The sequence below is a fragment of the Nansenia antarctica genome (genome assembly GCF_963989245.1).
Source record: "Nansenia antarctica genome assembly, chromosome: 3".
Taxonomy (NCBI): Eukaryota; Metazoa; Chordata; class Actinopteri; order Argentiniformes; family Microstomatidae; genus Nansenia; species Nansenia antarctica.
The window spans coordinates 55,910,155-55,921,937 of NC_137688.1; the positions used below are offsets into that span (position 1 = coordinate 55,910,155).

At 42.4% G+C, this 11,783-nt stretch overlaps 1 protein-coding gene across 1 annotated transcript in view; it reads left to right on the top strand.

Moving 5' to 3' along the window:
• The window catches only part of tfap2d (transcription factor AP-2 delta (activating enhancer binding protein 2 delta)), a gene marked incomplete at both ends in the record, with an annotated part of 9,535 nt that extends 4,601 nt beyond the window's left edge, over window positions 1–4,934 (top strand). The window contains 5 exons of the mRNA XM_080525110.1: window positions 2,128–2,293; window positions 2,985–3,103; window positions 3,277–3,418; window positions 4,273–4,386; window positions 4,718–4,934. Coding sequence (XP_080381236.1) covers window positions 2,128–2,293; window positions 2,985–3,103; window positions 3,277–3,418; window positions 4,273–4,386; window positions 4,718–4,934 — 758 coding nt within the window. The remainder of the gene's footprint in view (window positions 1–2,127; window positions 2,294–2,984; window positions 3,104–3,276; window positions 3,419–4,272; window positions 4,387–4,717) is intronic.
• Window positions 4,935–11,783: the final 6,849 nt, after the last annotated feature.

Consider the following 11,783-nt stretch of genomic DNA (forward strand, 5'->3'; position numbering starts at 1 on the left):
TCTAATAATGCAATGCATAATGATATAGATTTCCCAATAATATAATATCAAAGTATGCTAATATGATATCAAATACTTTATAATAACCTAACTTTATTACTTTATAATCAGTTAATTCGTTGTTATTATTAGCCTATTATTCCTATTATTATTATTAATAAAAATAATTAAAGAAAACGAAAAGTAAGAAATATGACAACAATAAAAAACATTGACAACTCATAAATAATACTATTATAGGCGATCAATAGGAACACGATCACATTGTATTTGATTTAAAATGAATAGACTAATGTTATACTTTTACATTGTTGTGAGGCAATTGGCAAAAGTCAATGTTGTTGTAATAAAGCATACTTAAAGCCCTCTTTGATATAAAATGTTGTTGCAATAGATTGTTATAAGATATAGCCTAGTTGACATTGTTATTGTTGGACATGTTTAAATGATTAAATTAACTCTGGGTTCTGAAATGTTTTTCTTACATAAATAGCATAGAATAGACCTAAGCTAAGACCGTTGCTCGAGCTCTACTACGCTAAAAGAAAACCGTTTTCCTCACGTGAGTGCTTTCCGGTATCTTTAGCTGTCTGTTCCGTCAAAGAGGTCTTTACTCTGCCGTTATTCTAGTGCTATACACATAGTTTTCCATAAAGCAGTCTCTGTCTTGGGTTTAATTTTTCATCAACTCTATCTAGGTGTTGGGCTTTCTCGCGGATTGACGCGGGAATCCCTCCGCTATCACTTTCGGTTAATGGTGTGCAGGATTTAGCCGCGAGCTCCGCCGCTCCAACCATCACAACCAATAATCTTTGCTTTACCTCGCGCTCCCGTATCGATAGCTTCTCTAGCCTCGGGCGGTCGCTTTGATATGCTAATACCGCGCGGGCCCGAATTCAGTGGAGATCATATTAATGTTGTTCTTTCTGACTGCGGCTTTGGCGGCATGAATATTCACATAACCTGTTTCAAAAGAAATCACTCAAGAAACGCGGATCCTACTTAGAGGAGACTTCTGTGTTTTAATCACTAGTATCCCGCTCAGCTTTCAGCTGATCAAGCTTATCGCAGACGCGCGCCCTGGCATGCGCGCGCCCTATCTCAGACATTGGTGGGTTTGGGTGGGCTGATGTGCTGTCTCGTGACTGGCGCGATACACATTGTTGTTAAAATAGGAGTCGAACGACATTTGGCCCAATGTCTCTTTTTCTTTAATTTTCGTGGCAAACTCGTAAAAGGCACTTGATTCCGCGTGTGATCCCGCCGCCGCTCGCGCCGCCGCCTGAGGCTACTCTCCGCTGCTTAAATACCGCTATCGCCTCTGGGCCCGCGCGCTCCAGCGCACTACCGGCAATAGCTCTTTTTCGATTGCCCGTGGCAACATAAAATACAAACTACTTTGATTCAAAACATTTTTGGGGGAATTAATATGATGTGAACTCACAGCTTTCAGAGACGCGCGCTCTGTCAAAGTGCGTGAGGCTGACTGACAGGCCCGATAACTGTCACATGGAGCCGGACCTCAGTGCGTCTGCGGGTCAAACCACACACGCGCGCGCACACACACACACACACACACACACACACACACACACACACACACACGCGCGCGCGCGCGCGCACACACACACACACACACACACACACACACACACACACACACACACACACACACACGACGACCAAGAGCCTGATCCAATGAAATAGCCCATAGTATAGTTGCAATTTTTGCAATAGCCTAGATTTGACTGATTTATTTCGATTATGGTCTATTTAATAAATGTCTATAGCTTGGCTACAGTCCAAATCCATATAGTGTGTTTTCAGTCACATTGTCATTGCCCTCACTGCCCAAGATTGTCTCATGCAGTTTCATTTCAGGTATATTTGTTCTCATTAGGGAATTGTTGCTGTTGTAGGCTATAGTTTCAATTGTACATCTTTAAGTTATTTTCATGTGTACACGTCATGACGTTTGTATTGTGTGCCGTTTGGTTTGCCTATATACCAATACATCATGTTGACGACCATTTCTCTTGTGCGTAACACAATAATGTTTGTGCTATGTAACATGATAATCAACTTCTCTTAAGATCTTAACATATTCCGTCTGCTTTGTTTGTGTAGGCGGCACGTGCGTTGTTAACCCTACGGATTTGTTCTGCTCGGTACCGGGCCGACTATCGCTGCTCAGCTCCACCTCCAAATATAAAGTCACCATCGCCGAGGTGAAGCGAAGACTCTCCCCACCAGAGTGCCTTAACGCGTCCCTACTGGGCGGGATACTGCGCAGGTAAACACACACACACACACACACACACACACACACACACACACACACACACACACACACACAGAGAACTGAATAAAGCCCCCCAAAACAATAGGCCTATAGGCTATTCTTAATCAGCCCAATACAACCGACCAGTGTCTCTTAAAGGCTAGTGTAAGGAAATAATATTTCCACCGAGTCATTTTCTTATAATATTGACTGATTATATTATACAGGATCTTCAGTAATTAGAGAAAAGGGAGGGGAGAACGCACATATGAGAGGGTCGGCCTGCACGCGCCATTGTGCCTAGGGAGCGCGAGTGGAGAGACCAGGCCAAATGCGAGAGGATCAGAGAGACGAGTGGAAAGCGCGAGCTGCCAGCACTTTATTATTGATGAGAGAGAAAGGGCGAGAGAGAAAGAGAAAGAGAGCAGACATGTTGGATGGAATCAGTGCCTCCATCAGAGAGTAGAGCGCACGGCTGATCTCTATAGCCACACGTATCAGCGGTGATGCCACGTCATTGAGATTAGCATGTGTGCCAGCCACGGTGTTCAAACACCTCTAATAAATCCACCATTTTAACACTAACAATGGCGATGTTATGTATTGTGTTTCCATATTTCTGACCTACTGACCATTACGCGGACTCGCGGACGCCGTAGCGAGCTCACTATTCATAATATTTTTTTTTCATTTTCGTCTAAAGAGCGAAGTCTAAAAATGGTGGCCGGTGTCTGCGCGATAAGCTGGACCGGCTCGGGCTGAACCTCCCTGCAGGACGGAGGAAAGCCGCTAACGTCACGCTGCTCACCTCTCTAGTGGAAGGTAAACCTCATCCCTCTCTATCAATGTGTTTACCTTCGAAAAATCTCTCTTTGGGTTACAGAATGTAGTTAACCCATCCCATTGTGTGTGTGTGTGTGTGTGTGTGTGTGTGTGTGTGTGTGTGTGTCTGTGTGTGTGTGTGTGTGTGTGTGTGTGTGTGTGTGTGTGTATAGGTGAAGCACTCCACTTGGCGAGGGACTTTGGGTACACATGTGAGACGGAGTTTCCCACCAAAGCTGTAGGGGAGCACCTGGCCAGACAGCACAGTGAGCCTAAAGAGACCAGCGCACGCAAGAAGATGGTGCTGGCCACCAAGTAAGTAGACACAAACACACACACACACGAACGCACGCATGCATGCACGCACACGCACACATCTCCCAGAAATTATTATTATATAAACCAAATTGTGAAATGAAATGCACACCTCTCATATGTAAGTGTAATTAAAGAGGGGTTATTTGATTCGCTTAGCTCACAGTGTTCAATTATATCACTGTTTGTTTTATATGAACGGTATGACTTATCACTGGACGGAGCATCAACCAGCTCACAATGAAGCAAATAAAAGAACGGGAACAGTGCGCCTGCACCTCCTTACTGTAGGGCAGTAGGTTCAAATCAACCTAACCACTAGTTAGTACAACATGCAACAAGCAGTGAGATGCATGGGCGGGTCAATTTGAGTGACAGGTTGGACTCACATGATCATTCAACTGAAAGTTGCACCATTCATATGAATCAGATGGAAAATAAATAAAAGCCTCAACACCTGAATAGACAGACACAGTCCCATCGTTGATTTGACGAGAGATGTGCATTATTTCATTCGATGAAAGGTTTTTCATGAATTTAATTGTGGTTAGAGTTTGGGTTGTTTGATCTTGATCATCTGAGCTTGAGCGGAACTATTTGTTCTTTCAAGAGAATAGACTTCAGTTTGTGGCATGATTTAAAGCTTGCTTGCTTGTTCAGTTTCCAGTTCAGTTTGTACACTGTAACCTCTATGGCTATCTGCCAAGCCTACATGGCTGGGCTTTCTGGGGTAGGCAGCGCAGTGATAGCATGATGCTACTTATCAACAAAGACAGCCGTTTCAGAGGTCATGTTGAGAAGTAGCCTATAGCAAGTCAGTAAAGAGACGAGAGAGTAACCCTCCCTCCCTACAGGCAGATCTGTAAGGAGTTCCAGGACCTGTTGAGTCAGGACCGCTCTCCTCTGGGATCCTCCCGACCTACCACCATCCTGGACATGGACATCCAGAGACACCTCACACACTTCAGGTAACACGCACACACGCACGCAAACAAACATACACCCCACCCCCCCCCCACCCCCCCCATACACACACACACACATAGATCAAGATCAAGGTGAAAATGTACAAAAAGAAGAAGAAATTTCCTCATGAATTTACAATCCTGCCTAATAAAGTGCATAAAATCCTGCCTAATAGAATGCATGCGTGTGATAGTAATTTTTAGCAGCAATAGAATCAATGAAGCTAGCTTTAGCTTTCTTAATCCTTGCACACTGCAGTCTGAAAGAAGTTTTAATCTGAATATGTGGCTACTAACGCAGGTTGCTAATAATGGTGTCCCCCACCCCCTCCAGCCTAATCACACATGGCTTTGGCACGCCGGCGGTCTGTGCTGCTCTCAGCACCTTCCAGACAGTCCTCAGCGAGATGCTCAACTACCTGGACAAACACTCCACTGGGAAAACCTCTGGCCCTGAGTCTGGACAGATCAACAACGGCTCGGAAAAGACTCAGCTTCGGAAAACAGCCGAATCCCAGAATAAAGACGGGAAAACTGAAAAGACAGAGTAGCCCCTGTGCCTTGGAGTGTGTGTTTGTGTGTGTGTGTGTGTGTGTGTGTGTGTGTGGGCGTGCATGCGTGCATGCGTGTATGCGTGTGTGTGTGTGTGTGTGCGTGTGTGTGTGTGTGTGCGTGTGTGTGTGTGTGCGTGTGTGTGCATGTGAGTGTGTGTATATGAGGTGGGGTCTGAGCCTACACATTGGGCACCTGCCCGCCTGATCCCGGAGAGGAGGAGCTTATATCACCATGGGAACGGACATAACTCTCAGAGACGTTTATCTGTTTATTCTGTTGTAGTCAAGTAGTCATGAACTTGACAGGAAGTAGTCATGAACTTGCTGTGATCATCTGCCAGCCAAATGTTAGCAAACTGGGGAATGGGATGGATTTACAAACACACACACATACGCACACACACACACACACACACACACACGCACACACACACACACATCCACACACATCCACATCCACAAACAGATCTGTTTACTACCCCATCCCTCATCTCTAAGAGCTCAATCAACAGTCAAGGGCACATGGGTTGTATACACTGTCAGTGCCATAGAATACATTGTGTCTACCATTTGGACAAGAAAGAGTGTGTGCGTTACTATGTGAGCCTGGGTTTACAGAGTACATGTGAGAATGTGAGAATGGGAGAGTGTGCGTGTGTGTGTGAGAGAGTGTGTGTGTGTATGTGTGTGTGTGTGTGTGTGTGTGTGTGTGTGTGAGTCCAGCCCCCTGAGACTCCGCCATTTTGTAAAAGGTGACTCTTTAGTTGCCGTAGTAACTGTTTCTTGTGCATGTCCATCTTTGTACACTCCCCAGAACGCAAATTTACTCACACGAGCTCTCTTTGAATCCTTCATAAACATTTGTAAAGATATATATAAATATTTAAATAACAACTTTTCTTGTAGGTTTTGAACTATATATATGTTAAATCTTTACGTTCTGAAATACCTGTGTTCAATAAAGACAATTAATATGTGTTATATTTACTCGGGAGTGTTACTAGTGACGGTTTGACCTCTGAACTGTTAAAGTTCACTATGAAATGATAATGGTCTTGATGTTATCTATATAGACACACTCACAAGAATTCAGAGCATATGCACATGCACCTGTGAAGACGTAATGTAATGTGTACACCAGTATGTGTACACCAACATCCCTAACCCTAACCCTAACCCCATATATGGAGAGAAAATAGATGGCTGGTTCCACTTAGATTGTAATATGGAGTAAAGTTTCCCGTTCAGTAACCCTTTATTTTACTGGTGTAAATATGTAGATATGGGTTGTATGCATTGTAAATAGTGATGTTAATTTTAAATAGCACAATTTATGTTTTGGTTGTTAACTTTTCATTTTTTTGCTCTAAGGGAAACAGCTGTAAAGTGAAATAGTTACATGGGTGAAGCACAAACATAATGTACATATGTACAGTATATTAACTTTTGTAAATAGTGGTGTTAATTTGACAAAAAACAAATAAAAACAGCTTTATTTTACAGCCCGGTATTAAGGGCTTGGGAGTTAGGGCTTATGTAGTTAAAAGAGTATTCTAGGATTTGAACAATAACAAAGCGATCACCCCGCCACTTTTGTTGTAAACAGCAGAGAGGTGGGGCTGGAAAATGTTAACCATTCTCAGTCTCAAATAAATAGATGAAGCTATGGATGCAAGGACCGACTGTCCATGAGATCAAAAATAATAGTTCTAACCATGTTTTGAAGCTATACAATGTTTATTTACAATCACATTGTTTAAAAACAATGGAGTACAAGCTTATATTTTGGGTTCTGGTGGGGTAAGACACTTCATGAGGAATTATTATTATATTATATTATATATAAGAAGTTATAGTCTTCAAGAATCAGTGTGGATGTACCAATCCCAGATTTCCCCTTTATGGGCTAGGGAGTTAGGGTTTATGTAGTTAAGGGCTAGGGAGTTAGGGGTTATGTAGTTAAGGGATAAGAAGTTAAGGGTTATGTAAGGCAAGTTTATTTGTATAGCACATTTCATACAACAGGGGCAATTCAAAGTGCTTTACATACATTATTTGCATGTAGTAAAGGGATAGGGAGTAAGGGGTTATGTAGTAAAGGGATAGGGAGTTAGGGGTTATGTAGTAGAGGGATAGGGAGTTAGGGGTTATGTAGTAAAGGGATAGGAAGTTAGGGGTTATGTAGTAAAGGGATAGGTAGTTAGGGGTTATGTAGTAAAGGGATAGGTAGTTAGGGGTTATGTAGTAAAGGGATAGGAAGTTAGGGGTTATGTAGTAAAGGGATAGGTAGTTAGGGGTTATGTAGTAAAGGGATAGGGAGTTAGGGGTTATGTAGTAAAGGGATAGGGAGTTAGGGGTTATGTAGTAAAGGGATAGAGAGTTAGGGGTTATGTAGTTAAGGGATAAGAAGTTAAGGGTTATGTAGTTAAGGGATAGGAAGTTAGGGGTTATGTAGTAAAGGGATAGGTAGTTAGGGGTTATGTAGTAAAGAGATACAATATACAGTAAGGAAGTTAGGGGCTAGGGAGTTAGGAGTTAGTGTGTTAGTTGTTTGGGGATGTTTGGGTAGGTTAATGATTGAACAATAGTGTCTGTGCCCTTCTTCATCAAAATGGAACACTATCATCTGCAAGGACATATTGTTAATCATTCAAATGTTCTGAGGCTAAATGTGATCATATGGAATGTCCTGTACTTGGTAATATGCATGATCAATATAGCAGTATACATAATGCATTGACTTCTCCACCACATATTCATAACGTATGGTATGTCAATAATGTATGTCAAAGTTTCAATTTCCGAAACTCTGATCTTATGTAGAGGAAGGTCGTGACTGAATTGAGGTTACTTTTTCGTAGAAATTGCAGTGATATCATCATGACAAAAAGTTGTATTTATGTGTGTATGTGTGTGTGTGTGTGTGTGTGTGTGTGTGTGAGTGTGTGTGCTGTTATTGTGACACATTAGGTTCAGACTGCAATTGTGTTGCACAGGTTGGTCCTGTGTTACTGGTGAACCACACAAAACACCACACAGTGTTCTATTACACATACACACACACACACACACACACACACACACACACACACACAGGAAATTAACCAGCAAGTCATTCCGTGTTTTGTTGCATTCTGTTAGTAAATGTAATATAAGCTGTTATCAAGTGGTGTAAGGAGTCCTGTTTCAGCAGGTATTCGCCCAGTATTTACAACAGTAATCCTCAGAATCCTCATCAGAATTGGTAACTACTTGGTAATAATTGGCACATTGTGGTGCTTCAGTCAGTGAATCTAAAACAGTGAGTGTAATTAATATGCCATTATCAGATCATAGCTGTTCTATCCGTGGGCGGCTGTGGCACAGGAGGTAGAGTCGCCGTCTAATGATCGCAAGGTTGGCAGATCGGCGGTTCGAGTCCCGGCTGGCCACATGGGGCCACATGGGTCCTTGGGCAAGACACTGAACCCCAAATTGCTCCCAGTGAGAGGGCCGGCGCCTTGCATGGTAGCTTGCCACCATTGGTGTGTGAATGTGTGTGTGAATGGGTGAATGAGAGGCCGTTGTGAAGTGCTTTGGATAAAGGCGCTATATAAGTGCAGTCCATTTACCCAGTACTTTCTAGGTAAGCCTACCTGCTTTACTACATAACCCCTAACTCCATATCCCCTAACTACATAACCTCTAACTCCCTAGCCCTTTACTACATAACCCCTAACTCCATATCCCCTAACTACATAACCTCTAACTCCCTAGCCCTTTACTACATAACCCCTAACTCCATATCTCTTTACTACATAACCCCTAACTCCATATCTCTTTACCCTTAACTTCTTATCTCTTTACTACATAACCTCTAACTCCATATCCCTTTACTACATAACCCTTAACTTCTTATCTCTTTACTACATAACCTCTAACTCCATATCCCTTTACTACATAACCTCTAACTCTATACCCCTTAACTACATAACCTCTAACTCCATATCCCTTTACTACATAACCCCTAACTCCATATCTCTTTACTACATAACCCCTAACTCCATATCTCTTTACTACATAACCCTTAACTTCTTATCTCTTTACTACATAACCTCTAACTCCATATCCCTTTACTACATAACCTCTAACTCTATACCCCTTAACTACATAACCTCTAACTCCCTAGCCCTCAAACCTCTTGAATTTAAGCCTCATTTTAACATTTTCAGAATCCCCCCCAATGTTCATACATTCATTTTTATAACAATCCAATAAACATGAGATAACAGAGTGTGTCTGTGTGTGTGTGTGTGTGTGTGTGTGTGTGTGTGTGTGTGTGTGTGTGTGTGTGTGTGTGTGTGTGGTATGTTGGTTGGTCGGTCCAATTGTTTGCTTACTTTGCGCTGTAGCTTGTCTCTTCAGTGGTGCACCATTGCCATCTAGTGGTCAAGCTGCTATCTGCAGTCATAATGCAAAGCTGTAATTATAACCCACAAAGATAGAAATAGAGTAAATTGGGGGTTAAATGGAGATTATCACGAAATGTAATTGACAGAGGTAATTCAGTTAATGCTCTTTTGTCTGGGTCATGTTGTGGTAGTTGTTGTTGTCAAGTGCCATAATGACAAATACATAAAATATGCATTAAACACGATACAAATAACACTATATTTCCACCAACATTGTTTTAGAGAGAAGACAATTGCTTATAAGGACGAGGAGGGCAGAGGAAACCATATCAGAGCCATATACCATTCTTGGTAAGGTGAGTTAGAATGAAAGGGCTGCATTTCAACACTCTTACTGTAAGTAGCTGCCTCCCCCATGTCCCCTCTTCTTCACCTGCATCAAACAGGTGAAAGCAATATGAAAGTTGATCTCTGGGATTCCACTTGACCTTAACACACCCTCCTGGGAGAGTAGTTTCAGACCCCAATACTGACACAAACTGACTAACCCTCTACTTCCCTCTACCCCACTACCCTCTCCTCTTGCTTGTCTATCCGCTTGTATCAGTTCTTGCATGAACAATTGCTGATCAAGTGAAATTAAAATAATAAATACAATTTAAAAAGCAATAGTATTTGTTCCTCTGTGTGTGTGTGTGTGTGTGTGTGTGTGTACGTGTGTGTGTGTGTGTGTGTGTGTGTGTGTGTGTGTGCGTGCGTGCGTGTGTGTGTGTGTGTGCGTTTGTGTGTGTAAGTGTGTGATCTGTAATTTATGCTTCTACATTCTGTGTCAAAGCCTTCAGGAGGAAAACCAGGATCATGCCTGAAGACTCCCAGGCTGTCAGGACATCTGTCACTGCTTACAGTCATATGCCTCTGTATGTGTGTGTGTATGTGTGTGTGTGTGTGTGTGTGTGTGTGTGTGTGTGTGTGTGTGTGTGTGTGTGCGTGCATGTGTGTGTTGGGGGTTACTCCTTGGCAGTGGGTCAGCAGCATGGGAACAGCCGTGCTTCTTAAACATTCATGTCTGATTTCCACAGCGGCCTCCACACAACATCAAAGGAGTTTAATCATGGCAACCATGGCAGAGAATTCACATACGCGCACACACACACACACACACACACACACACACACACACACACACACACACACACACATTGGTCACTGACCATGGAACGTATAAACATCTTGAAACAGAAACCAATAAATAGTGCCTTTCTTAGCACTGAACACTGAACTGCACCTGTGTATATTAGCCAGCAGGGGGTGCAGTTAACACACACTTCACCGCAGAAAACCATGCATCTAACCCTCAAACACACTCACACGTTTTCCACACTGAAATGTCTTTTACTCTTTTTTTACTCTAGTTTTCTAGTCTTGGAGGACTATAGAGTGAGTCGACTTAATTCAACTCCAACACTAACGAGCCAAATAGTCCATACAGAATTATCTTTAGTCTGGACCATGTTACACACCTGTTTAATAACTAAATTATCACAAATGCTGTACGGTGTAGAAAGGTTCAATGCTGTCCTCATATTTTATGTTAGCATTTTTACAGTCCAGCACAGTTTTCCCGGTTCTGTGAATTTGACCACATATGATTTAGACATAGCCTACATATCATTGGATAGGCCTGATTCCAAAGAAGATAAAATGTGGCGGAAACTAAACCGAAAAACAACCATCTATGCTCGGTATGATTTTGATAATGATGTAATTATATAGTCAAGTATTATGACTATGCTTATGATTATTATGATTATTATGGTGATTATTATTATTATTATTATTGTTATTATTATTATTATTATTATTATTATTATTAACTGTTTTGGTTGTTATTGTCATTTCATGGTTTGTAGATGGTGACCATAATGATCAATCAATAAACACATAGGCTTCATCAATCTCATCATTTGTCAATAAACAGATGAGAGGAAAAAACAACCTAAACCCTAGAAACACCACTGGCCCTGCGATCCCTCTATCCCTCTCACATGCCCTCTCTCTCTGGCCAGGCAGACCTGACCACCGGCCCAGTATATTGGACAGATATGCAGACCCTGTTACTGTAATTCTTCGTTATAGCAGCTCTTTGAGAGAATCCTCATTCACATCGCCTGCCTGACAGAGAGAGAGAGAGAGAGAGAGAGAGAGAGAGAGAGAGAGAGAGAGAGAGAGAAGGAGAGAGAGGGAGAGGGGGAGAGAGGGGAGGGGAGAGAGAGAGAAGGAGACAGAGAGAGAGAGAGAGAGAGAGAGAGAGAGAGAGAAGGAGACAGAGAGAGAGAGAGAGAGAGAGAGAGAGAGAGAGAAGGAGACAGAGAGAGAGAGAGACAGAGAGAGAGAGAGAGAGAGAGAGAGAGAGAGAGAGAGAGAGAGAGAGTTCAGACATACACTCCTCACTTGA